The sequence below is a fragment of the Aedes aegypti genome, chromosome 3 (assembly GCF_002204515.2).
Source record: "Aedes aegypti strain LVP_AGWG chromosome 3, AaegL5.0 Primary Assembly, whole genome shotgun sequence".
Classification (NCBI taxonomy): Eukaryota; Metazoa; Arthropoda; class Insecta; order Diptera; family Culicidae; genus Aedes; species Aedes aegypti.
In genome coordinates this window covers 133363138-133391020 of record NC_035109.1, presented here as the reverse complement: position 1 = coordinate 133391020, position 27883 = coordinate 133363138, and the positions used below count along the sequence as shown (strand labels likewise).

Here is a 27883-nt window from a genome sequence, read left to right as displayed (position 1 = left end):
AGATCCCGTTTGCTTTCTCACATGAATTGAAAAACCTTGACTAGAGATTGCTACGATTCGTAAGCGATTTTTTTTCCAATGAATCGAATTGCTCATAATTGTTATTATTATTATCCATTTTAATGAATAATGAGTGTCTCCCATCCCGATATGTAAGCGAACTATGTTAGCGCGATGGTAGTCCTGAAATATGATTTTTATAAGCTAGACTGTTCACTTATGACTAATTCAGGAAATTTCTTTCCAAGGAAGATTCTTTGTAGGATGTATTTTAAGTTTATTTAGTATATTTTTGCCTTCTTTTAAAAATAAAAAAATTTTGAATCACATTTATATTTTTTTTCGTCCACTACTGCCATATATGGCAATAAATTAAATACTTGTTTTTAACTTTTTTTTCGCATTTTGTTGTTTGAGAACTATGAATAAGTTACGATGGTTTTTGTTTCAATTGAAAAAATAGTACTACACATGCTATATGTATGAAACATTTTCCAATTTGAAACATTCTACTACTGTGTCTTACCATAATCGATCTTGACGGTCTAACTTAGAGATAAAATAGAAAAAAAACGGACTTACCAGATGAGGAAGGAGTAGTGAATACCTTCCCGCATAATCCCTCTAAGAATAATATGTTCATGCACGTTTTAGAAAGAATGCCAGTTCCGAACTAGTTAACACAGCTTAGATACCGTCCATCGAGAATCAGTTCATTGAAGCTGATGGCCGGTCATGCGCTAACGCGGATATTACTTTTGTTGCCGTCCTGCAGCAAATTGCGCGTACTGTTGCTAACGCTGCTGGCACTACTGCCGCTTCCGAAGGCATACTCGTTGGAATACGGCGACGGATGGTACAGCGTAACCGAAGCGATGTAGTTGTTAGGCATTACCTCGAAGATGATGTCCTGATAGCCGTAGCAGAAGGTCGATCCAAAAACGTTTGCCGTGTTGGTCGAGCCAGCCCGATGCAGCACAACGGGACGCTCGGCCGGAGCCAACCGAGATGAGATGGTGTCCCACTTGGAGTAGGCCGAAATATTTACCGGCGAATCCAGCGGGGTGTCTTCAGTGACCCTGCGACGAAATTGTAGAATGGTTTATTCGATGTCGGAGTGATACGGGGGATGGAATTTTAAAACTTTTTTTTTTTTAATTTGAATTGCCCTCATGAACATATTCTTGTTCTTGACGCGAAATACTCACTTGTCAGGTGCCAACTGAAGATTAAACTCACACCGGTGGTACATATTGAAATTGTAATGCCCCGGATAGTTGGTGTGCAATATTATCTTCTTCGCACGCTGCGTTCTGGCGTCGAAAAGGACATCGATCCCGAGCGTGAAATAATTGAAGAAGAAATCGCTTCGTTTCGACTGCACACGACGGTGAGCGCTTGGTGAATGTATTTTCATCTTATCTTCACTTTTGAAGAACACTCTGTAAAAGATACCATTTTTAATTCCATAATGAAAAATTCTACAATTATTCGAAAATCAAACCTGGAAGGTGCGCCGAGATTACTAGCAACATCCTGACAGCTATCACCAAAAATGACTTCCCGTGTCAAGCATTGCTTTCTTGGTTCCAACGCACGTGGAGAGCCCTCCGTATACAGCTGCAAACGGATACCCCGAGTGCCAGATGAGTTTCTCAGTACCGATGCCGACTCCAGATACAGCTGTTGATTGTAACAAGACAACGGCAACGGGGGAGGACGGCTCTCCGCGACACTTCCACCGCAATAGAGAGCCATCTTCGAAACGATCGGTGAAGCGCCACTAGGAAAGTGCAACGAACCCAATCCGTGAGCGTAACCGGGTTGCAGTTTACTATCTACCGGGAAGTAGAAGCTCAAGCCGCGAAAGTGCAGCGCAAACAACTGCTTGGAAGCGTCGTACACTCCCGGGTGCGTGGCGCCAAAGGAGTGTTCGATCTCCTCGATCGAGGGAACGACTTCGGGCGAGTTGAACGGAAGACCGTAGTACTTCAGCTTGACCAGCTTCATGTTGAATACTTCGATCGCTTTCAGCCGTTGCTGAACCGGATCGAAGATTAGGCGTATACCATCCTGGGGCAGGTTGATGATAATGTCGACGTTCAGAGGAGTCTGGAAGAAGAACATGGAATGTTTAGTAATGGTGTTGAACTATTCTCTAGGAAGTTGGCTCACCGTATCAGAGTACAACACTTGCACGCCCTTGATGATTCCCACCTGCGACTGAATGATTGCCACAGCTTGGGAAAAGTGCATGCCTGAAAATACGATGTTAGATAAGATTGGATTAGATTGCATGTTACGACTAGATTCATGTTTAAAGTCCGTATTTCAAGAATTCATTTATAATGTTTAAGAAATGGAATTAAGGTACCGTGGGGCAAGTGGGTAATGAATTTCGCATGGTTGGGATTCCTCAAATTCTAGAGACCTTAAAAACAAAAGGGGTCATGTATATTTTTTTAGCTTAACTCCCACCAAATATAAGCAGTATACTGAAATCGATTTTTATGTAAAATTGAAGAAAAAAGCACAGAAAAAGTTTTTGAAAAACGTCTCCTTACTTTTTACTTGCCCCAAATGTAGGGCAAGTGAAAAGTTTATCGTTTTTAACAAAAAATTCAAAACCTAACAGTTACATTCACGATTTATATTACCTTTAACATCTATTAAGGCGACCCAATGAACAATAACATAAGTAACATGAAAATTTTATTCTTGTAAATTTAATTTTCTTCTGTTCAGTTATGTTTCTTGAAATGATTCGACAACATTATAACTGAAACATTTCCAATGTTAGTTCTTACATCATGGGACAGCAATTGCATTTCTGCTCTGTAGAATTTCCACCGCTCGTTATTTGTTTTTAAGAAAATCGGATATGATGTCGGATAACTCTTCAAGAGAAATCAAACGGAATTGTTCAATAAAGTATTTAGAAACTTTTTTATTTCGATACACCTATACCCCATTTTTAATGTTTTGAACTTGCTTTACATAGACATTCCACTAGATTTCCGTGCGTTCTCTTATATTGGGACTTTTCAATCAACGTATTCCTTTTAATTGGCTGTCCGAAGTAAACATATTAATATCGTAATATTTGGCAACCTTTTTTCAGAGAAGTTCCATGATTTGGCTATGATAGGGGAAGGCGGGGCAGTATGGTCATACGGGGTAAAATGGGCCACCTTTTATTTGAGCTTAAAACACAGATTTTGATCTCAATAACCTTAGGACCTTATAAAGTATGCTTCAATTAGTCACCACCGTGGAAACTAGGCAAAAAACTGATTTGAAACTTCATATATCGATAAAAATCTGAAATGTTGATGCTACTACGAAAATCTTATAAGATTTTGGATGTAAAAATAAGCTTTGCATAAAGTTTTGTTTATTGACTTCAATTTTTTTCACAGCAGTTCGTTCTTCCATTATTCATAGGCATTATGTGCACAAAATTGTATAGATTCTAAAATAAATTTTCAATAAAATGTAATTTATATGAAACATCTAGGAGCGGGGCAATATGGTCATAGCCGGTCAAAGTTATCTTATCACAAAAATAGATAACCAAAAACGGCATGTCATTTTAGCAGTTTAATTGCAATATTGTTATCGCACGTGATTTCAATTAAAACTAGAATTTTTAACTGGTTAAACTTATTTGAACGACTATGTTTGAAAACTGAAGCTCTTAGAACCATGATTTATTGAACTGCCAGCAAAACATACCATTTCATGATTCAAATCAGACTTCAACCCAGTTTTTGTACTAAACTCTATCATACATTATTGTCTTCTTCTAAATTAAGCCTTGCAAATGATTTTCCAATTAAAATAATAAGATTTAGTATGGTGGCTCATATTGCCCCGTAGGGGGGACCATTTCGCCCCGTATAGTGTAGAGTCACACACAAAATAGTGTTTTTCAAAAATGTTCCCAAAAAAATTCTAAGTAATCTTTTTACCAAAATACAACTGTGGTATGAAAGGAGATGCTTCAAACTACAAATTAAGCTTATGGATCGATTAAATTGTATTGTTTTTCTATGCTTTTCAAGAACTTTTGCTTAGGTGGACCATACTGCCCCTATTGACCCTAATAGCATTTAACGCTTTGTGTATAGTGTTTCTTGAATTATCAGCACGTTCTGTTGTTCTATGATAATTGTGAACCTTTTATACTTATAGCTGCCTAAAGAGAAAACACAATTTCAATATCTAATGAGAAACTTTTCACTTGCACCACGTGATTAGAAAATTGACAGTATTTCAATTTAGTTATTTCTAGGTGTTACGTGAGAAATGTGTTGTGAACTCCTGTGCACTGTCATGTTTGTGTCTGTCATTCTTCGTGTGTTTTATGTACACGCTCGTTCAGATCTACTCAAAAGTGAGTAGATTTCGACTCACTTCGGAACAAAGTGGAACTGCTCAAAAGTGAGTTACACCATCGTTACTCACTTTAGAGTAACATTGTCAAATGTCAATATGGGAGTAACACTTACTCACTTCGTTTAATCTGAAATTTACGAAAGTGAGTAGATGTCACTCACTTCAGGAAATAATATTGTTGGAAATAAATGTATTATGTTATTCATGAAATCTGAAGAAATATACAACGAGCATAACATTTATTCACTATCTCTTACATAAGTATTTGAATAATACATGATAACAAGTAAAACATTGTGATATTTGTGTTGAAATTTTCGCTGCTCTGGAATGGATCCCCGGATGTTATAAATCTCTGGGGGATTGATGAAAGTCATGGAGGATGTAGTTTGACCGAGCCAGTAGCCTTCCCAGTAAAGACTGTAAAAAACTGATAATTAGTCCAATAAAAAGTACGGCGGTAAAACTTACTGTTTATATATGTTTTTTTTTTCTTGATCGAATAACCGATCAAAACCAGAACTTGGTCATTTTCACTCCGACCTCGTTTCATTTGATATCAGGATCATTGACTTCGCAGCACTAATCTGGAATTCGCCGGTTGGACTTCCAAAGCGAAGTTTCAATCAAACTAACTGTCATCACTCTGCCGGCTCAGCTTATGTCTCGACTGTTTTTGAAAACAGTCCGACATCACGCTGACGGAAAAAATTTCACCACAACGGAGGATTTGTCAGTTCGAGCGCGCGAAAATTTCACAAGTCTTTGACGTCTACAAAGTTAGTCAAATGTGTTTGTGTTTACTCAAAAGTGAGTAAGGTCGTTTTCTTTCATGGTTGAGTAAAAAGTTACTCACTTTGATAAAATAAAGTTACTCACTTTTGAAAGCTAACTTGAAACTTCAAAAGTGAGTCAAAGTTACTCTCTTTTGAGTAGATTTGAACGAGCGTGTATGCGCCCGTGCTGTCAAAATATGAATATCAAAACAAAGATTATGAAAACAAGATGCAGCACAGGCGCAAAGGAACCTCCTTTTGTTCCTATGTGTAAAACGTCCTAGTGTAAAACACCGAAGTTGTAAGTACTAATTAGACATTATTGTATATACTAAAACTAAAAGACAAATATATACTGCTTCGCGACTAAAAATGGGTGAACCAACGTGCGAAGTTCGATTTTTGACCAACTTCGCCGCGTCGCAGCTCGATTCTCAATAGTGCGCATAATGCACACGGCGGAGGGCATAGATGCGCTCTATAGCGAAGCGACTCGCGACGCGGCGAAGTTGGTCAAAAATCGAACTTCGCACGTTGGTTTACCCATTTTTAGTCGCGAAGCAGTATATTACAGCTTTACAGCATAGGCTAATAAAACTAAGTTCGCGTTTTATTACCTTGCTAAAAGGTCGGTGCTCAACGCTGGTGTTTTCAACACTAGGTGTATGTCGAATTAATTCTAAAACTTTTTTTATTGCAGTTTGAAACTATCAGAGGGGACTACTTAGAAGTGGTACAGAAAATTATTTTCCGCAACTTTTTTCCACTGAAAATATTTAAATAAGGTTGCACGCCGCCAACTTGTTACGGAGTGATAGTTGACAGGTTAACAATATTTCGCTCTATGGACCTATGCACGAGTTCACTATTTGACGTTTTAGCGGTGCTGTGTTATTTATGTGACCATGGAAACCAGTGAATTCGGCACCGCTCAAACGTCAAATTAATGAACTCGTGCATCGGTCCATTATGCAATAAAAGCTGAAAAATCTCAGAAATCTCTTATCTATCGTAATATTCTCAATTGCCTCAAAGGTTTACGCATGAGTTTGAAACGTTAATTCACATATTCAGTAAAATATACCAATTATTTTCACTTACCCCATTTACCCACTTGCCCCGTGGTACCTTAGTTCCAGATTCCTTGTGAGATATAAGTGGGCATCAACATATATTACCAAGTATACAGCATTTTCAATTCCTTCTTTAATATACTGACAGTACCTAATCATGGCGGAAACGACATAAACCTAGTCCAATAAAAAATCATTAAAACGCTTGTTCCAGCATCTTGGAAATTGTTTTAGGCCATACAAAGAACGTTTTAGTAGACACACTTCTCCTCTCGTATTTTCTATTCAAAAAATGCTGTCCTGACATTCATTCGAAAAACTTCCATGCTTCCATTTGCTATCGCAATGGACCAATGCACGAGTTCATCATTAGACGTTTCAGCGATGCCGTGTTATTTATGTGATCATGGAAACTAGTGAATTCGGCACCGCTCAAATGTCAAATTAGTGAACTCGTGCATTGATCCATGGACCGATGCACGAGTTCACTAATTTGACGTTTGAGCGGTGCTGAATTCACTCGTTGCCATGATCACGTAAATAACACGGCACCGCTCAAACGTCAAATAGTGAACTCGCGCATAGGTCCATCCTTATTGTTGCCAATTAAGGTGATTATAAAGCGAAGTCAAACTTTGAATTTTCAAGTGCATAAGACAGGATAATCTGACAACAGCTCGCGTTGAAAATCAATTAAAAACAACGATAAACCCTTAGTCGTCAAGCCATCACAACAAACTCCGATCCGCTAAAAATGAGCCGCTCGGGCTGTGAGCTGACGATCAATTGTTCGCGAATCAAAATCATATTTTTGGAGGATTTTTCTGATGGCACTACACGATTTGTCTCCTACCTTGTCGCTTTTAATGTGAAAGTCAATCGCGCATGGTATGTGAGAAAGTTTATCCGTGAATTTTAAATTAATTCGCATTAATCGCAACATGTTACAATATCCGACAAACTCTTTGTCCTACGACAAACAGTTTATCGGATGCTTGATATATCTATGATTAGCGCGCGTGATGAGGTGTTGGAATCATGTTGCTGCAAGAGCGACGGCCCTCTTGGACCATTCAAATACCGTGTTGTTTGTCGTTAGAGCTGATTTTTTTCCATCCTTGATTGTGATTGATGCAAAACTTACTGAAGTTAACGTACGGAGACAATTCAACTTAAATTAAAAGAAACATTTGTGGCTACATGTGTATAAAATTTTATCGTTTCATATTGTTGGTAGATTGTATCAAAGTGATACTTTGAACAGCTACTGTTTGTTCACGTTTGGACATGAAAAAGTCATAGTTTGTATACACTGCACTTGTTTTTCAGGATTCATGTAAGATTTCAACTAGAGATTTCTCTAATAATGCCTTCAGCAATTGCTCCAGAGATTTCTTCTAAGATTTCTACAGAAATTTATCCAGTAATTCTCTGAGATTTTCTCAAGTAAGTTTTGAACATTTTTTTCTCTGGATTTTTTCCAGAAATGTCTCCAGAAGAAATGTCAAGGAAATTTTTCTGAAAAAAAAAACAAATCCGTGAGGTGTTTCTAAAGAAAATCCTAGCGTAACGTTTAGTAAAACATGTCACCCTTACACGGATCTCTGAAATAACAAGACTATTGAGAAAGTTTTAGAAGATTTCTTAGATAATTTGCTGAGATAATCGAAAAATCAAGCGAATCTCAGGATAGTGTTTTGCAGGATTTTCTAAAGAAAATTCTCGAAAACCATTGGACAGAATCTCTATGGAAATTTATGTAGGAATGATAGGAATAATTATTGGAAAATTGCTATAGTATAAACTAGTGTGAAAACTTAAATACACTTTTGAAGATTGCATGGGAATCTTTTATAAACTTCTATTTAGATTTTGTAAAACTATGGGAGTAAGGCTTGGATGAAATACCAGAAAAAAAACATAAAAAAAATCAAAGTAATACCTGAGCAAATTACTAAACGTGAGTATTAGCTTTGGAGTTCTCAAGGATTACCAAGAGCAAATTCTGGAGAAATTCTTCTAAGCATCCTTTAAAAAATTTCTGGAGGAATTTCTGGGGGAATTTGTAGAGAAATCTCTAGAAGTATTTTTGGAGTTACCGTAAGAATAAATAAACAAATTACAAATTACAAAAAAAAGTCTGTTGAACCCGTTATAGTTTCTAAAGGTTTCTTTAGACTCTGTACAATTTCGCATCAGGATTCAATGCAAACAGAATAAGGAAAAAATAGATACTTCAAAGACCTTCCATTGAAAATAGAGACTTTTTAGAGACTTGGATTAAAATATAGACCATATTTTTATATAGAAGAATGCTCTGAAAGTCGTCAAGAGATTCAGCATTGCTTTGATAGATTTGAAAGAGATTGGCAGGTGATAGCTTTCTGCTGATCTTGTTTTTGTTTTTGATGAATCGTGGGTAGGACAATCCTTTGACTGTCCTTTTCAGGTGTTTTTATGCGTAGTACGTCCTACCCACTTCCCGCACCACTGGAAAGTATTTTTTTTTTTCGAAGTTCACACTATATTTCATACAAATAATGCACATTCCAGTGAGCATAGTATAGCAAATTCAATATATCATATATCATTTAGTAGTTTTTTACCAACTTGAACTGAAAAAGTGCCCTTTACGATTATGAGTTTGAATCACTGTAATCAATACCTAGAGGAATTCCTAGATGATCATGAAGAAATCTTTTCAGAAATCTCAAGATAAAATTCTGATAATTTCCCGATGGAATCCATGAGAGAATAATTCTTCAGAGAACTTCATGAATGATATTTACATGCAAAAATTTTGCTTTTGAAATCCGTTGCCTTTGCCGTTCTTGATAACACCCACTCCATACATCTAAAGATGTTTACTACTACCACTACCACCATGTTCCGTCGCAACAGCTGATTCTGTTTACAACGTAAACAAAAAGCGACTGATAGCTGCTTCTCTTGCGCTCTCATGCAAGAAAAAGACGCCGAGAGCGAACCGGACCAATAGTCATCTCGCTTGCACACAATCATATGATGCGCATCAGCAAAGCAAGCTCTGATGCAAAAGTGATAAACAAAGCTCTCCGTTTCTGGATGGCACAAAAAAACAGGAACCAGCTGCCAGCCAAAAGGGATCGCGTCATTGTGGAACTTTGTTACATGACGAAACAGAGAAGGAAACAAGGCAAAAAAAAAAGTTGACCACTCAAGGCCAAGTTGTATTTTTCACGGTTTGAGTCACCCTCTACTTGTTGGAAGTATCGAATCCTCGAAACACCAATCGAATGCTCCGCAAATAAGATTTTTATCGCGCAATAATTTTTTGCACAATATCGCTTCGCGAAGGACAAAAAATGGGCGACTGACAGAGCTTCGCTACCTACCGAGAATAAACTCCCAATTATCGCATCCGAGCGAACGTTCCGGAACCACCTCCAGGTCGAGCATGGTGGCCGTTGGCTTAAGCTTCCGTTTGAGACTACTTTCAACACTTTAGAGCACAATTTTCACCCGAAATATCCGTTTTTCACTGACACAAATTGGTTTTACGCAGTTCTTTGTTTTGGCTGGTCTGACGACGACTGTACGAATTCGATGAGGATGTGGTTTCTCGTTCTTGCATATAGGTCTCTTTCCACCTACACGTATATCTTGCTCGCTCGTTAATGACTAATAATGATCAATGATGACGCGAGTTGTTTGACGTTTTCTTTTCCAGTTTTCTTTGTTTATCGATCAGACAGGGTAAACAAAAATAAGTAGTTTTTTGTTCGAAAAATTATAAATTTATAAATTATTTGATAATTTATATCTTTTTAAAGTTTGCCTCAATTTATCAGTGATATTTCAGGAAAAATTGTATTTAAATAGGTTATACATAATACCACCGTCCAGACTAATAGCAACAGGTAATTAACAATCACAGTAATTTACGAATTTCTTGTACGGCTTGTACGCCATTGCCCTGGTAGGGGCCTTCCTCAGGGCTAGTAGCGAGCCACTTTTTCGTGCTTTAGTCACTATAAGGGGACACGGGAGACCGTGTTATTTTCCCTATCTTTTGTCTCACTCTAACAATTATCATCAAAACTTTGCCGAAGCAAATCTCGAGTTTTAGTGAACCGATGAAGCTGAAAATTTAATCGATTGTGCACCACATATATAGAATATAGTGATAAATTTTTCACATCCATATATGGAGTGGTACTTGAGATCTGCTTCTTCAAATGGATAGGATGATTATAATGACGTCCCGTGCGGCCATAAAGCAGGGCTGCCAAACGTACGGCCCGCGACTTCATTTTGTGCGACCCGCGGAAGGATTGAAGATTCTCATATTTGGCACGCTGACTATTCTACCAACTTAAAGTTTAAAAAAGGCTAACTGTTTAAATTTTCGATTTAGTTTCAAGCTTCATATTTGTTTAATGCTTGGTTGACTTCCTACAATGTTCGATATATGATACCTGAACGAAAGTAATTGTTAACAGGCTAAATTTTCGAACACAATTTCCAATTGATACATATATTGCAATCCTAGGTGAATTTATAATAGAATTATGATCAGGTTCAAGTGAGGATTTTGAAAAAAAAAATTAAGTGAGATTCTGAAGGAATCCTAAGCACTTACTTCTTCTTACTTCTGACCAAGATTTTCACACCTTCCGGGTAATGATTCTTAAAAAAAACCTATGTAGGATTTCGAATAACGCTTGGTACACAGGTTCTTAAATGGAGTAGATTGTTAAAAATATTCTTGGCAAGATTAATGCATCATTTCGAAAGTTACTTCCCCAAAATCCAGCAAGATGTTTTGTTATTCGATTTCTCTAATATAAATTTGCTTTATTTACTGACTTTTGTCAGGTTACTTGTCAATGCATTTAAAAACATGGCCCGCCACACAAAACCCTTTCAAGGATTTGGCTCGCGGTTTAAAAAGGTTGTGACTTGGTCACTATTTGCATCAAAAAAACCTCTTTTTTAGTGCAATGGTGATTGTACTGTAAATTTATTGGCAAAACAGTAACAAGTTCAAGGGGTAGATCACTTCTCCAATGTACATCAAATGTACATTTATTTGCATCAAATGCATTTTTTTCATTGGCGTAAATACGGGGGGCTAGGGGGGGCTTAGACCCCCCTAGAAAAGTTCAAGCCCCCCCTAGAATAATTTTACTCTCATGCTAAGCATACGCTTTACTTAAGGGATTTTTTCGATCAGAAGGGTCAAGCCCCCTCTAGATTTGAGTTCAAGTTACGCTAATGCATTTTTTCAACATTCCCATCAACTTAGCTTTGACGTGAACAACACCAACTTACCAACCTATCGTTCTATAGCAACGCGTAATTGTTTGTTGTAAATGGTTTGTTTTTTTTTTTTTCAAATTGAAATTCGTTGCTAATCATTATTTATTTCAGATTATCGAGCAAATCGTCCATAATGGAAACACCATTTCAATCCTCATTTGATGCTTGATCAACACGTAAATCTGATATTTGGGACATTGAGGAATTATATAATCATGCCCTTCAAGGGCCCTGTTTATTTTTTTTATTCAGCTAGTTCTTCTGTTCATTAGGCGGATTGAACATATTAAAACATTATGTCAGCGATGCGGTTTTCAGTCAGCTTTCAACTAGGTCGGAAGTCCGCGAATCCCCGGTTAGGAAACGTGCGCTGATTAGGGGGCGTCGGGGTAACTTCGCCAATGGGGTGAAATGGCCAACGGTTTGTTTGTACTGATAACTAGAAAAATAACATAATTCAAAGCCAATACTATTTAATTCTTTCCCTTATAACTCAATTTCAACAATAACCGATAAACAAAATAATTTAGAAAACAAATAATTTAGTGTTTAAAAATGCGTCGCAAAAAAGGCATTTTTTATATGAAATGAGGCATCATAAATAAGAATTTATTCATTTTGTTTTAGTTTATTTGTATTTTGCTATGTACTATGATGATGCTGAACATTTTTTGAATGTTTCAGTATATTCAGTCATTCAGAAATATTTATTTTTACATAAAATAACACAAATTAAAATTATCTGTTACGTCGGGGTAGAATGAGCAGCGTTTTGTGGGGTGTCATCGCCATGACAAATTGCACCATAACCTATAATGTTCAGTTTATTTACATTCGTACAAGCAAACGTGGCTCTATATTTTTGGAAGTTTTTCGCGAAAATTAAGTAGAAATAATGGTTTGGTGCTACAAAAGTGTCGGTAAAAAGAAACAGTGGTCGTTAACGAATCTTCGTGCGGCGGTAAACGCAGTTAATCAGCAAGGATTCTCGAAAAATAGAGCCGCTATTGAGTACGGTGTACCTCGCCAAACATTGAATCGATACTTGCGATGTCCGGAACACGATGTGCGTGAAAATACGATGCCAACCGGTACAGTATTTACCCGACAGCAAGAAGAGGACCTAATGCAGTACTTACTGGACATGGACAAACGCCTGTATGGCCTCTCTCTTTGAGATTTGAGGAGCGTTGCGTATCAATTGGCCGAGAAGAATCACATTAAGCATCGGTTCAGTCGCAAAACACAGCTTGCAGGATACGATTGGGCTTGCGGATTTCGCAAACGACATCCTAAATTGGCTTTACGATCCCCGGAACCAACGTCTGTTGCTAGAGCACAAGGGTTCAACAAGGTTGCTGTCAATGGATTCTTCGATATTTTGGAAGACATTTTCGACAACACTAGGTTCCCTCCGAGCAGGATATATAACATTGACGAAACGTCGATTCTAACCGTAAGTTTCTATTGACACCTTAACCTTATAAAACATTTAAAAATGATATTTTGTAAACTTCCAGGTTCAAACAAAAACGTCCAAAGTTATCTCCCTAAAAGGAAAGCGTCAGGTTGGATGTATTGCTTCGGCAGATAGAGGAGTCCTATCTACGGCTTGCATATGCATGTCTGCAGCAGGACACTTCATACCACCGATGCTTATTTTTCCTAGAGTACGACTGACGGTCCAATTGAAAAAGGGAGCACCACCGGAAACACTATTCAGCTGTAATACTACGGGCTGGATAACCATTGACGATTTTTCTGCGTGGTTTGATCACTTTTTGGCCCATACAAGACCTACAGCAGAAAGTCCAGTGATACTGCTACTGGATGGACATGCATCCCACACAAAGAACTTGGAGTTCCCGGATAAAGCCAAGCGTTCACATGTAACGGTGGTTTCCATGCCTCCCCACTGTAGCCACAGGCTTCAACCACTTGACGTCAGCTTCATGGGACCTCTTAAAACTAATATGTCTCAAGTAATTGAGAAGTATTTAAAAATGAATCCAGGAAAGGTCATCACACTGAATGAAATTAGTGCACTGTTTGGAAAAGCTTACCTTCGCTCAACATCAGCTTCTGTTGCAGTGAACGGATTCAACAAAACCGGCATCGCACCTTTCAACAGAGCAGTGTTTACGGACGATGACTTCGCACCAGCTGATGTGTCGGATATACCGTTGACATCGAACGGTGGATCTTCGAGTAATGAGACCACTACGGAGGATAAAAACCGACAACAGTTTCAGGGTGTTAATGATGGCCTCGCAACAATTGATCTAACGAAAACACTCCCAAACACTGTTGAAGGTTCCCAGTGTGACGTCCATTCCGACGACGAAGATGGGCCATTTCTAGGATTCGATGACGTTGACATCACTGCCAAGAAAATTACGGGGATTCCAACAAAGCGTTCGACACAGCTGAACAAGTCATTTTCCGTAGGACCAACAGCAATACGTCCATTTCCCAAAATGGAATTGAAGGAACGAAAGAGTGGTAGGAAGAAGGAAAAATCTAAAAAACTGACATCCAGCCCATACCGAAATGCTCTAAGATCACTGCAAGCTGCTAAGGAAATAATGCAACTGAAGGTATCAGAAAGAGGTTCAAAAAGGCGTCCTTATGGCGCACCTAAGCCAAGACGTCAACAAAAAGAAAACCGAATTGTACAAGATGTACTATGTGAAACTTGCGGTATCTGCTTCAGTTCGTCAGGAAATGGACGTGATTGGGAAAAGTGTAGCAAATGCCACATTTGGTTTCACAAACTTTGCGCAGAGTATGACTTGCCGTAAGTGAGTGCTTTGAATTCGTTATTCGTTCTATGCGAGAGCGAAAATGTTGTTTGTTTTTTTTTTCATTCAAACGTATGAATTATTTTACCTTTAAATCCTAAAAGGTTACTTAAATAAAAGGATTTGATTTATTTGTAAACGATGTTTTAATTTTATCATAAAAATGTATAAGAAAATCGCATAAAAAATAAAAATAAAAACTGCTCATATTACCCCGACAGGGTGCTCATATTACCCCGTCAGCACCTGAACACGCAAGAAAATCTACATTTTTTATAAGTGTAATATATAACTCATTTAAAACTTTATTCGATACTAGTTAACCAGAAATGAGCTCTTACATTGTAAATCATTGATTTCTTTGAAAAAAACAATGTAATTCATTATCACGTACGTCGTACGACATTATTTTCTTAAGGTGGCCAAACTGCCCCACTTTCCCCTATTTTATACTTGCTCCTGTGGGAAATACATACCTTGTACAGTTTTAAATCTAAAATATACAGTCATTTAGAACAGGCGGCATCAGGTGACTCTGAAATTAAGCATGGATGAAATCTGGAATAATACGGAGAATCACTTTATTTTTCAACGCAAACGCTCAATGTTCCTCTTCGAATGTAATTGGTTCAAATCAGATTTAGGACTTCGTTTCACAAGTACCTTTTTCAAATTCGATGCCCAAACGTCGATAATCTGGAAAAAAAATACGAAATATATTAATAATACTTGGAAAACGAAATAGCTCTTTCCAATTTTAGGAACAACAGCTTGATACTTTGACAAGGTCAACACCCAAACGTTTGAGCAAGCCATGATTTGCAAATTTTCTGAAAGTGTGCATTTAAATGCATTCGAATGCATCAAATCTGCTCAATACATCAAATGCATCAGGAGTGATCCACCCCTTGAACAAGTTAGTATTTCTAACTTTAAATCAAGGAACAACAATCACAAATGTTGAAATCGATTCATTATTTTGTTAACGAAAAAACGATAAATTCTGGTGTGACCTCTCAATTTCTGGGAAATAAATAAATTAAGCGAGTATTTTCCAAGATTTCCAACCAAAAATTGGCTTATTTAGATACATCACGTTTTTTACATATTCTGATTCTGCGTTAAAAAAACGCGTTTGAAGTTAAGGGGGCAGGATCCGTCATTGATTTCGGAATTTTTTAAAGCAGTTTTCTCCTTCAAAATTAAGAAAATTTACAGGAAAATGTGTTCACTGTATCCTATTCTCCAACCGAAACACAGTGAACATATTTTCATCGAATAATTCTTAGTTTTGAACAAAAAAACTGCTCTTGAAGTTTTGATCGTTAAGCTATGTATGCTGTTCCGTTCAAGAAAAGTAAAAATTTCTGCGCAAAAAATGGTCAACAAATTTTGTACTGTAATCGAAGAAAAATACTTTTCTTGAGCATTTCTTGCAAGAATTTGTCCACGCATCGAGATAGGCGATTGCTTTTCTGTTGAAGTGCATACTTCCCATTAGTATAAAAATCACTTTTGAATCACCCCGCGACATATTTTACTACGGAACGAGCTGTCATTTCGATCAAGCAACGAAAAACTGTAACTTTTTCATCACTAAACAATCCAATTATCCAAAGAATTCGTTAGAGGTCGCGCCAAGCATTCCACCAAAAATTAACTACGAATTCTGCAATAAATTCGTCTGATAATTTTGTAAGCAATGAAACTTGAAGGGATGGCATGTAATTACTTGTAAAATGATTCAGTAGCTCTATTATTTTTTACTGGGTACCCCCGTTGGTTTGACCACATTTAATCTGAACACTTTTTTAATTTGTACCCCGCTAATTTGCACATCGTTCAGATTAAAAATAGTTCAAACGTCATTTAGCTCATGGAGCCAATTGGTTTGTTTAGGGGTATCCTGTTTTTTACATATTTTGATTCTACGTTACAAACTGAGCCAGAATCCAAAGTTTCATAATTTTTCGTGCTCTGGAACTATTTTTAAAACACGTTTGAATTGGGTTGTTTAGTGATAAAAAATTCACAGTTTTTTGTAGCTTGATCGAAAGAGCACATTTTTCTAAGTGTAACACGATTTGATTGCGCTTTAATATCTTAATTTTGATATAGTAAATGATTAAAAAAGATTTCATTCTATCAACTCCATGACATTTCCATTTGCATAATGACAGCTCGTACCGAAGTAAAATTTGCCGAGGGGTGATTCAAACGCGATTTCCATACTAAATTCAAACGTGTTTTAAAAATAGTTCCAGGGCACGAAAAATTATGAAACTTTGGATTCTGACTCATTTTTTAACGTAGAATCAGAATATGTTAAAATCAGGATACCTCTAAACAAGCCAATTTAGTATGGAAATCGCGTTTGAATCACCCCTCGACAAATTTCACTTCGGGGCGAGCTGTCATTATGTAAATTGAAACGTCATTAAGTCGATGTAATGAAATATTTTTTAATCATTTACTATATCAAAATTAACATATTAAAGCGCAATAAAATCTGTTACACTTAGAAAAATGTACTCTTTCGATCGAGCTACAAAGAACTGTGAATTTTTCATCACTGAACAACCCAATTGCCATATTTGTTCTTCTGTTGAAGTTCTTATGCAGCGATGATCATGATATCCTTTTTGGGTCTCGCTAATCCATTCGAAAGGAATCTGGCTGAACAAGCAGATTTCATTTAGATGAATTATGTCTCACTTCTTGAATATTCTTTCAAAACCAACTGTCCGATCATGGACAGTAGTTGACGAGGTAAATCCTTTCGGATAAAGGATCCCTGCTTCGAAGGCCAAATCCTTTTCGGAATGCCAGGGTTGATCGGTCAATTCCATCTCCTGAAGGAATGTCTGGGGTGTCGATAGCTCAGACTGTGAATATGCTTTCTAGATAACAGTCGATTCAGCTTTGATTCGATTTTCGAACTAGACGGTTTATTAAGGGGACAGGATCCGTCATTGATTTCGGAATTTTTAAAAGCAGTTTGTACGGCTAGATATTGAATGAGTCGAGTACAGAATTTATATTTATAATGAATGAGTTCTTCCTGTTTCTGTTGACTGAATGATGATTGAAAAAGGGCGCCAACCAATCAGCGCACAACAGCTGGAGCAGCTTCATCGGGTGGCGTGATGATGGAAAGCTCAAGTTTGTCGGTCGGGTTGCGTGAAATTTGTTAGTGGTGGTAGCCGAAATACTCGCGGCGACTCGAGGTTAGTTTGGTGTTCGTTGCATGAATGGGAATTGGTGGGAAAGGGATTACATATAAACAATATCAACAGAAGGGAGAAAATGACTGCGCTAACCAGGATTGAAACGCACACCGTTCGTGTTATGCGCGAACACCAACCCTCTACATTTTCTGCATTTTAGGACGATTCTTAAAAACTTATCCATTTCTAAGATAATTTTCAAAGCAAACTTGTCAATAGAATCTGTCACCATTTCTTCTTCTTCTTTCTGGCATTACGTCCCCACTGGGACAGAGCCTGCACAGACAAACAGACGTCACACTCTCACCGATGTCCATCGACCACCTTTTTAACGGCCGATTCAAATATATGGTAGGTGGCCAATCCACCACCCGCAGCGCTCGCATCGTTTTTGTTCGCGTTTGACGTTTACACACTACCGCCATCTGTTGGTCCATCGGCCAAACACACCGATTTTAGCATTGGGCGTACATGACATCGTGACTATGATTTTGATCGGGATTTGTTCTAAGTGTTACGTCTGTTTGTCTGTGGAGCCTGCTTCTCAGCTTAGTGTTCTTATGAGCACTTCCACAGTTATTAACTGAGAGCTTACTGTGCCAATGACCATTTTTGCATGAGTATATCGTATGGCAGGTACGAAGATACTCTATGCCCTGGGAAGTCGAGAAAATTTCCAACCCGCAAAGATCCTCGACCGGTGGGATTCGAACCCACGACCCTCAGCTTGGTCTTGCTGAATAGCTGCGCGTTTACCGCTACGGCTATCTGGGCCCCTCTGTCACCATTTATAAGAGACCATTCATTTGAAGCGATGATGAAACTTGCTGAATTCAGTGTATTATAATACTATATTTTTTTAGTAATTCTGTCAAGATCTTTCCATGTTAAATGTCTGAAGAGATTCTTCTAAGGATTACTTGAATATACAATACTTACAATTCATCAAGCCATTTATGTTTGAAGGAAATCCTTTAGAGGCACTTCTACATTTTGTATGAAATTTTCCCAGGAGTTTTTTTTAAGGATTACAACAAATATTTCTTCAAGTATTCCTCCAATATATAATTCAACTGTTCGTCCACTCATTTGTCTGAAATTTCGCCTATGACACCTTCTTGACTCCTATTATGCATTCAACTCTTTCCATGTGATTTTTTTTTCTAGACATTTCGAACAGATTTCTTTGAGATTTGTTTTTTTTTTTTTTGTTAGTACACACTAAGTTGAGCTGTTTGCCGAACCTCGAAAAATGTATATGTATTAAGTTTACTCGAAAAAGATGTTTGCTGAGTGCTCGGTGGTGACAATCTCGGTAAAATTTTTTACAAATTTCGAAATCCGGCAAATAAAATTAAGTGTATAGTCTAAAAGATGCTTCTGAGAATTCCTCTGGTAATCTTTTCAGAATTATTTTTTAGAATATTCTAGTGGATTTTTTAATGAATTTAACTATGATTTCTTGAAGGAACTCTTTCTAGAACTCAGTCAGACTGTTTCTACGATGTCGCAGAAATTTCTTCAAAGATCGGTGTCCCCTTTAAAATTTATGAGAAAAGTATCTCCTATATATAAATCTGCTCGAAAATAATCACAATGAACTACAGTTGAACCTCTATGAGTCTGTTCCATAAATCGATATCGACTCAAAGAACCATACTAAATATTAAATCTCCTAGTTATTATATATCATGGACACTCAAAACAGCATTTCAAAGAATATCTGTACCATGACTCGATATATATCCACTGACTAAACTGACGTGGTGGCTAGAGCATTTTGCTTCATGAATAATAGCCAAATATTTGAATGAAAATACGTTGGAACACTAACTCCACCTGGTGGTTTTTGTAAAGAAACACTTTGACGGACAAATCTTTAGCACTCCTAGGAAAAACTACACATGTTCGGGTAAAAATACGAGGAATATATTTAATCATATTTGGGAAATAGAGAATACAAAAATCTAAGCTTTCCTTTACGAAATAAAATTTTCTTGACTCAAATATATTGCTTTAGAATCAGACTGACATGATTGTCGATAGTTTTGACAAAACTAAAATGCATCATACGAAATTGATTTAGTTTATTTTAGATTTAGTACTTTACTCATACCTTACTAGTTTGAAACCGGTGTGTATTGTTTGGTTTGACTGATGAAGATGCTCGTTGTATAAATGTCACCTTCGTACCTGAGACGAGACTCGCGAAGACGGTCTTCTTTTTCTGTGATTGAGTTTTTTTCTTATTCCACTTTGTGCATACCAATAGAAGAGTGCATGGTGACGTCACGAAAAATTCTCCTTCTCTGTCCCTCTTTCATCACGCTCAATTGACTGTCCTGCTCTTTGACACTCACTGCTGGAATTGTTTAGATTTTTTTTTATATGGAGTTGACATTCACTGCTGGAATTGTTGACATTTTTTTTTTATATGGAGTTTCGAGGTTAGGTCAAGCGTGCAACGATCTATTATGCGCATGCGCATACCAATTATGCGCATGCTGTTCAAATCCTCACATGAACCTCTCAGCAAAAAATGATTAAGTTTGCATCACATCGAATCATAAATAGCCATTTGAGTGAAATTTCATGCCAGCAAACGTAGAAGACATTAGAAATAATTAATCTTCTGCTTAGATTTATCAGCAACTTTGGAAAAAACTGCTCCGCCGACTGAGGTTTTTAATAACAGTTTACTTTGAACACAATACTTTTCACTTTTTCAGCCATAAAAACGGTGGGCTGCATTTGACGTTTCGTGAGAGGGGAATCTGGGCTGCATATGACGTTGATATTTTTCCTCTTCGCGAGTCTCTCTCAGCTTCGTACTATTGACGTTGCATCAGTTTGACATTTGCGACCGCTCATCATTTGAATTGACCGTTGAATATTTTCGGTTACCGTCTGCAATCGAGAGTCACGTCAGTTTAGTCAGTGATATATCTCCAGATGTCGATGCATGGTCCCTTCAATCGAATCATGGAGGTTTGTCTGTAAAGAAGTTCATGAATTACTACACATTGATTCTTCTAAAGATAGCTGAAAGATTTCACTAGATATTTCTCAAAGAATTCTCCTAGTATTCATCTATGTTATAGTTAGGGTCGATGAACCAATAGCCGCATAGCTAAGAACAAAAATTCGTATAAAATCAAAAAATAACGTTATCGTCATTATTTTTACATCATCTGAAAGCTCTTTATCTTGGTTTTTTTTTTTGAAAAATGTGAAAACTACGAAAACTCAAATGTTTGTATTTATTATCGCGTGTGCTATTATAGGAATACATGTGCCTATAGTAGCACTATTTCTAATTTCTGTTCCTATAGTAGCACTAGCAACACGGCGTTGGCAAAATACTTATCAAAACTGTATTTTTTATAAAACTTTTATATTTTCCCTACAAAGTGTGGATCAAAAGCTTTCGTTTGATGTAAAAAAAGTTCTTAATTCATCAATTATTTCGTAAAATAAAAAAAAAAAGTTTCTCTCAGTAGTGCTACTATAGGAACAATAGGTTTACTATAGGCGCAGGGAAGCTAAAATTTTAAGCCAAACTAATTATTTCGATCATTTTTTGAACAAAATCAAGCTGTGTATCAATGGTACTTAGATAAATAGCTCCTGACCTTCATGTAAAAAAATGTTTTGAAAAGATTTATAGCAAAACGGGCGTAAAAAGACACTAGTGCGACTATAGGGGACTGTCCACTAAGGGAACACCGACCCTACATACATATGAATTTATACACATCAGATTTAAACTAACGCTCAATTAACTGTTTCAATAGTAAAACTATTGATAAACAATATTTTTTCTACTGAAAAACAAGTGATTTGTTTTGGTTTGGTTTCGAATAATTTAGTCCATTGGCAACCCTATTTGTTCAAGCGATTTTTTATGAAAACACGTTTTTCGTAAGGAAATAGTCGATTAAAGTTATGGTTAATCAAAATTTTAATTTAAAGTTGTTTGAATTCCAGATTACTTTTCCAAAATTGTTTTCTTCGAAATCAGATATTTTTTAATAATTTCCAAAATTGTGCATGAAGCAATTCTGGTAGCGACTGAGTGTCTTGAAAATAGGGAATTAAGAAAAATCTTTCCTGAAAAAAAAAACTAAACAGGAACCAAAAACATACCGACACGAGACCAAACGGTAATCAAAAAAATTAAACCTCACACTAACCAGTACAAAAGAGTTTGATACGACCAAACATTTCTTAGAGAATATTTCTAAAACTTGTTTTGGAAATTTCTCTTGACGTTACGACAAATACGATATTAGATGAATAGATAGATAACTTTATTTGAGAGATTTTCTTGTTTCTTCAGAAGTTTATTCAGTGATTATTTCCCATGGAATCTCTCCTAGAATTTTCCTAAGAAATTTGTCAAAAGAACTGTTTTGTATATCTCTGAATAACCTGTTTTTTTTTTTCAAAAATTGCCACTAACAATACCTGAGGGATTCCAACAGGAATATATTAAATATTATATGGGGCCTTCCTTAACCGAGTGGTTAGAGTCCGCGGCTACAAAGCAAAGCCATGCTGAAGGTGTCTGCGTTCGATTCCCGGTTGGTCCAGGATATTTTCCTAATAGAAATTTTCTTGACTTCCCTGGGCATAGAGTATCATCGTACCTGCCACACGATATACGAATACGAAAATGGCAATTTAAGCAAAGAAAGCTCTCAGTTTCTGTGGAAGTGTTCATAAGAACACTAAGCTGAGAAGCAGGCTCTGTCTCAGTGAGGACGTTATTGTAAGAAGAAGACGTTTATATATTGTTTTTGGTACTCTTTCAAGAAATCACTTAGTCCATCAGGATATCTCGAAGGATTCTCAGGATTTTGTACAAAATAGTCCTTCGGAGTTTCTCCCTGCCCTTAGGTGATGGGATTGACGGTGATTTATCAAGTGATTGCATATTGTTGATATTGTGAAATATACTAATACTAATATATTGATCGCGAAAATAATCGTAATTATAACTTATAAAATGTAAGCTAGTCTAATAGTTTTAAATTAAATAATGACATGTGTTTCAATGCTTAAATATATTTTACACTTGATTTATCACACCTTCAGCATGAGTTTAGTCACTGTCGCATGATCTTACACCAGATAACTACGCGTAATGCTGGAGGGACCGGCAGGGCTCACTACCAGTCTCTACTAACACTCAAATCACTAACAAGACTGGGAAACCAACGATCACCTTCATCAGTAGCACTATTTCTAATAGTAGTATTAGTTCAATATACATAAATCTTTTTCAGTAGACCACGAGGCGCAAGAGTGGGTGCGGGTGGTCTCTGCGTCTCACAGGTCATTGAAAATAGACATTTATGTTAGGTTTACTAACAATGTAGTAATTATTACCTTAGTAATACCGTAAGGTGCCGTAATTCAGCGCATCGCCTAAATCCGCATATTTGGTCCAAAATTAATCGAAATTTAAGAAAAATTTTGAAATTTGTCCATACCGCTATTTGTATATGCTGGTAATGCATAATAATTCCAATTAAAATTGTCATTAACAATAATTTACGATTTTTGAGAAATATTCCAAAATGTTCTGAATTACGGCATTTTACAGTATTGCGTTATTTAGTAAGGTAGGTTGTAGCGGTGTTAGAGATAGTTTAGTAATGTTACTGATATATGTATAATAATTAGAAAACTGATGGCACTGCTGTTACTGAAATGTTTCATTTTGAAATATCTTTCATAATATAATATAATATTGTTGAACAAAATGCTGTAATTAATAACTTATTTAATCCTCTACGCATTTTTGCACTACTTTGCATTTATCACACCAACACTGGCGACAATAGCGTTCTTTGGGTAGTATTTCTGTTATGTAGTAGTAACCTCTATCGTTTTTATTCTAACGATCATAACATAATTATCGAGAGCGTAGTAGTGGAAATAACATAGAAGTAGCTTTTGTATTTGTAATTAAGGTATTATGGTATTAGTTCCCTGTCCTTTGGTTCAGAAAGGGGTATGGGCGCGTTCTGCCAACTCGGTCGAGGCAGATTTCTTGTGTGAACAAGTTACAACATGGACGTTCTAAAATTCCAGAATGAAGTGTTGTGCATTTGAAGATAGGATGGATTCGCGTTCGTGCTTTACTGCTGCTTATCTATAAAGTTATATGCAATAACCGACCCTTAGCTTAACTATTTAAATTAACAGTTGCAAATATAATAATCGTTTTGAGTTTACTAATATGTCGTCGCGTTAATTTTATCATAATGATCTTTTATCTACATCCGTCGAACCATTCTGAATGGCCGTTGTGAGAATATCACCAAGAACTTCTCACATGCAATAAAGCTGGATTGTCATACATTGAAACATCAAGGTTCTCGCTCTTTTGGATTCATTTTTTGTTGTTTATCATTAGTTTCAGGGATTGTTATCGTGGGAATCCAAAGAGCGAATTTTGTATGACTTCAATGTACGCCAATACTGCCATAAAGCATGTAATAATCACTAACATTCCTTCTCTCTTTATCCTTGTTTTCATATCTAACCCGCTTCGAGGAATAATTCATCGAAGAGGAAAGGCATCTCTTATCATGGCAGCGTAATGGCCGAGAAAACGTCGGTTTGCGGTCGCATCTCTTCATCCTCGGTTCTGCCCCACGCTCGCCAAATCGATACGCACTTGATCCGCCCACCTAGCTTGCTGCACTCCACGCCTTTGTTAAGTATAAAGTTTCTGTAATCATTGAATACTAATTGATAGGTAAATCAAATGAACTTATCATTTAACTAATAACAAATTTGTTCCACAGAGAGATTTACAAAACACCACACAAAATCCCTCCTTTCACATATCCTTAGGCAAAACACCTCACTACCGTTATATGTATGACTGATTCATGTTTTTTTTTTTTTTTTCTATCTTTATTAACGAGATTTTTAGCCCTGGGCTAGTTCATCTCGGGACCAACGGCTTTACTTCCCTTCCGAAGGAAGTCGCCACTGAAATTTTTAGTGACTATCTCGGGGATGGGATTCGATCCCAGGTCCTCGGCGTGAGAGGCGTGTGTTCTAACCACTACACCAGGTCCGTCCCCACTGATTGACTGATTCATGTTCTTTCGACCTTGAATCATTCATACGTGTAGGGGAAGTCTAGAGTAAAAGCAAAACTTAAAGAACCTTCTGGTCAAAGATGTTGCGTTGCCTACTTCCCAAACTCCAAAACCCCCGGTGTATTATGGAAGGTGTGAGTTTTTAAACTTATGCTGGAGACTTGGCCCCTGACCCCCTTGTACATCAATAAAATAAAATAAAATAAATTAAAAAAAAATAGTCCTTCGGAGTTTCTTTAAGATTTTTAACTATACATTTCTCTAAGGATACCTTCAAGAATTACTCCAGGGAATACTCCCAAGGTTTCTTTGGAAAGTCTTCCAGTAATTGTAAGATATTTCTAATTGAAGTTTTCAAAGTAATTTTCAAGCCATCTTCCAGTAGTTTTCCTTTTATATCTCCAAGAAAATGTGAAATACATTTTCGAAAGCTGATAAATTGCTGAAAAAAATGTATTCTCAAAGCAAATCTTAGGGTAACTTCTGTTAAAACATGTGTAAGTTCTTAAGTTACCCTTGATGAATAAGGATTTCTAGAAGAACTCACTCTAGAGACAATTTTACAAGGTTTTCTACATTATTGCTAAGATAATCGAAAAAAAAAATCAGTTGAATCTCTGGATAAAAAAAAATCCCGCAGGCTGGAAAAACATAGAAAGAAATCCTTAAAAAATGTGTAGGAATGATCGAAGAAAAAAAATGCTGAAGTATTAACTGGTGTGGAAACATAAATGAACTTTTGAATATTTCTTGTTGATTTTTTTTTAGTAATTCATTGAACAATGTTTGGAAAAACTCCTGCAATGCTTGGATGAAATGCTGAAAAAAATCTATGGAAACTCAATAATGATACATATATTGAATATAAGGAATAATTTGAAATGTTCTTAATAGATTGACTCGAATAATCGAGGATTTTTTATAGCAATTATTTGGAATAACCGTAGATGAAATGGCGTAGAAATTCTTGTCGTTTTTTTTTTACATTTTTCATGACCGATCGGAAAAGTTGAAATTTTGCGTGATATAATTTGTGTACCATCCCTAGAGAGTGCCAATTAGATGTGGACTAGACACTTTTGTATGTATTTGAGGGGGTGAATCCGAACTTTTGTACGGGAGTGTATAATATAATCATTGACTGTGAGGCACCGGCGAAATACTACTTAAATCACCTATTATTATATCCAATCCTATTCCCAGTAAAATGTCAGCCGAGACAGCAAATCCCACTAAGTCTTCCATTAAACCAATAATGTCTAAAATCCGCCTGAAGACAATCGGGATTCCATTCAAATGCTGTGCACCGGGATGTAACATGGACCGCAGCAAGATCTCGTACTCGCTTCACCCCTTCCCGAATGAGACTACGGAACCCGAACGTCACGAAATCTGGAAACGCTTGCTACTAATTGTCCAGCCAGTCACTCGGTCGAACGTCGTATGTGCGAGACACTTCCCGAAGCAAAGCTTCAAACATAATGGTAAGTTATAATCTGCAATTCTGAAGCCAATTAAAGCGTTAATTCTTCTTTCAAGCCGACGGAACGTCATCGATTTTCCTTAAACCGGACGCCTATCCCTATGCGACCAGTAAGCTGAAGCTACGATTGGAGCGACATCGTGCCGAACGAGAAAAGACCGCAGCATCTAACAAGAAACTCTGCAATGACAAAGAAACAAACCGCAACAACAGGTCTTCCGGCGACGACGACGACGACAACCCTCAATCCGACAGGGAAGTTCAGATAATTGAGGACCTACTGTAGCTTTTTAGCATTCAGTTTTAGTTTATAACATTCTCCTATTTATAATGTACAAAGGCTAAGTCAATTTACCGTTCTACTTTTCGTCCAATTCGAAAGGCCTACTGGAAGCAATGTGCGTCCGCATCAAGTCATCTTCATTGAAACGCAACGAAACCGGAGGAATCAGCGCCGCTGCCACAACACGGCTCTCCGCATTTAGAAAATTGAAGGTAGCGCACGCTTGTTCCGTGTTGAGCACCTCCACATTAATCCGGTATTTCTTCATGAATTCGATGATTTTCTTAGTGAACGCCGGTGTCGTCTGTTGATCCCCGATACCAATGACCAGAATATCGATCTTCGGTTCCAGCGCGGTAAAAAGGCTCAAACTTTCCTCGGTGATGTCCTCGTGACTTTCCACATTCCACGACAGGACGGACCGGGGGAAAATTGCCATCGGTCCGATCACCTTCATATCGTTGCTTAACCGGAAGCCAACTTGGCTGAATGAGTTTATGAGCAATCCAGCATCCGCTTCCCGGTTCAGAATAGAGACCGATGTTTTGCCGTCGCCCTCGTATGTCGATTGCCTAACGTGGCTGGTACTGAAAGTGGTTCGAGCAAAAGATGTGATGTTGAAAATTTTGGGTAAAATGTTCCTATCGCTTACCAGATATTCTTGGCTATCGTAGAGCGGAACGCCGTTCGAAGCCGCAGGACAGAATGCATCTTTACTTGGTTTATTGCGGTAATCTAAGTTATAACTTAAAATTAAGCCCAGATCAAATCTGGCGCACGGAACAAATTGAAAATTTTGTTTACATCACATCACGTTCATGTTCGGATCGAGCCGAGAGAAATGTCAAGGGATGAGGGATGTCTCAAATGAAACAACCTGCAAGAGAATCGATTCTCTTGCAGGCTGTTTCATTTGATATCAATCGATATCGATTGAATCTCGCGCAACAATGCAAGAGGGCCATACCAAAGACACATTAAAGACCCTTGCAGTTGCCCAAAATTTTATGGCTAATAAGGTAATCTAGAATGCCGTGAGAATGCACTACCGAGGGACCAATTGCAGTACTAGAAGTGGTACCCAATCTGAGCACGAGTGGGACGGACCTGGCCAAACCCAGATCGTTACGATTTTGAGTCCATTTTACGAGATGTTTATGAACAGCTGATCGCTTTTTTTATGAATGAAATTTTGACAGGAGGTGGTGTCGTAACGTGTGAAAGTGACAGCAATATCATCAGTGTTGCCGTTTCGTAAAATGGACTATTGACTTCGCAGCACCAATCTGGAGTGAGCCTCTGTACGTAAACTCAGAAACACGGGTAGTCACAGAGTAACAAAATTTTAGCAATAGATTATTTCCGTCAGATCTAACCCCCAGTTTTTGTATTTTTCTTCGAAAGGCAATCATTTTTAATT

General features: G+C 37.3%; 4 protein-coding genes and 1 long non-coding RNA gene across 9 annotated transcripts; 2 read left to right on the top strand and 3 right to left on the bottom strand.

The window, feature by feature from the left end:
- Positions 1 to 349: 349 nt before the first annotated feature.
- On the bottom strand, positions 350 to 9825 carry LOC5571059 (UPF0183 protein CG7083). Its single transcript, XM_001659445.2, has 5 exons — positions 9622 to 9825; positions 2176 to 2258; positions 1505 to 2112; positions 1209 to 1442; positions 350 to 1079 (listed from the first exon to the last, which is right to left on the bottom strand). Exons 1-5 carry the CDS (start codon positions 9683 to 9685, stop codon positions 734 to 736), a joined length of 1335 nt encoding a protein of 444 aa, XP_001659495.1. The 5' UTR covers positions 9686 to 9825; the 3' UTR covers positions 350 to 733.
- LOC5571061 lies at positions 5382 to 26534 on the top strand. 5 transcript variants are annotated; one of them, XR_002502641.1, is made up of 6 exons: positions 9946 to 10146; positions 11535 to 11604; positions 11660 to 11724; positions 11801 to 11969; positions 25901 to 26181; positions 26237 to 26534. XR_002502641.1 is itself a non-coding variant. In XM_021854880.1 (5 exons), exons 4-5 carry the CDS (start codon positions 25905 to 25907, stop codon positions 26464 to 26466), a joined length of 507 nt encoding a protein of 168 aa, XP_021710572.1. In that variant the 5' UTR covers positions 9947 to 10146; positions 11535 to 11604; positions 11660 to 11724; positions 25901 to 25904; the 3' UTR covers positions 26467 to 26534. The 5 variants fall into 5 exon arrangements, 4 of the variants coding, with proteins under 4 accessions (XP_021710574.1, XP_021710572.1, XP_021710571.1 ...); XM_021854880.1 differs by lacking the exon at positions 11801 to 11969 and having other exon boundaries at positions 9947 to 10146; XM_021854879.1 differs by lacking the exons at positions 11535 to 11604; positions 11660 to 11724; positions 11801 to 11969 and having other exon boundaries at positions 9957 to 9982; positions 10078 to 10146.
- LOC110679611 lies at positions 11976 to 14841 on the top strand. The gene is made up of 2 exons (XM_021854878.1): positions 11976 to 13004; positions 13069 to 14841. The coding sequence occupies exon 2, from the start codon at positions 13171 to 13173 to the stop codon at positions 14347 to 14349; it is 1179 nt and encodes a 392-aa protein (XP_021710570.1). The 5' UTR covers positions 11976 to 13004; positions 13069 to 13170; the 3' UTR covers positions 14350 to 14841.
- Positions 19368 to 20764, bottom strand: LOC110679612. The gene is made up of 2 exons (XR_002502642.1): positions 20409 to 20764; positions 19368 to 19769 (listed from the first exon to the last, which is right to left on the bottom strand). It is a non-coding gene; the product is annotated as an uncharacterized LOC110679612 (long non-coding RNA).
- On the bottom strand, positions 26468 to 27321 carry LOC5571057 (NADH dehydrogenase [ubiquinone] 1 alpha subcomplex assembly factor 3). The gene is made up of 2 exons (XM_001659447.2): positions 27116 to 27321; positions 26468 to 27050 (listed from the first exon to the last, which is right to left on the bottom strand). The coding sequence occupies exons 1-2, from the start codon at positions 27172 to 27174 to the stop codon at positions 26540 to 26542; spliced, it is 570 nt and encodes a 189-aa protein (XP_001659497.1). The 5' UTR covers positions 27175 to 27321; the 3' UTR covers positions 26468 to 26539.
- Positions 27322 to 27883: the final 562 nt, after the last annotated feature.

Coding starts and splice junctions, on each gene's coding strand:
- LOC5571059 (XM_001659445.2), bottom strand. CDS start 9,685: ATGCTCGACCTGGAGGTGGTTCCGGAACGTTCGCTCGGATGCGATAAT. Junction 2,259..9,621: donor TAATTGGGAGTTTATTCTCG/GTAGGTAGCGAA, acceptor TCGTATTTTCAG/GCATGCACTTTTCCCAAGCT. Junction 1,080..1,208: donor CTTCAGTTGGCACCTGACAA/GTGAGTATTTCG, acceptor ATTTCGTCGCAG/GGTCACTGAAGACACCCCGC.
- LOC110679611 (XM_021854878.1), top strand. CDS start 13,171: ATGTCTGCAGCAGGACACTTCATACCACCGATGCTTATTTTTCCTAGA.
- LOC5571061 (XM_021854882.1), top strand. CDS start 25,905: ATGTCAGCCGAGACAGCAAATCCCACTAAGTCTTCCATTAAACCAATA. Junction 26,182..26,236: donor GCAAAGCTTCAAACATAATG/GTAAGTTATAAT, acceptor TCTTCTTTCAAG/CCGACGGAACGTCATCGATT.
- LOC5571057 (XM_001659447.2), bottom strand. CDS start 27,174: ATGCATTCTGTCCTGCGGCTTCGAACGGCGTTCCGCTCTACGATAGCC. Junction 27,051..27,115: donor ACGATAGCCAAGAATATCTG/GTAAGCGATAGG, acceptor AACCACTTTCAG/TACCAGCCACGTTAGGCAAT.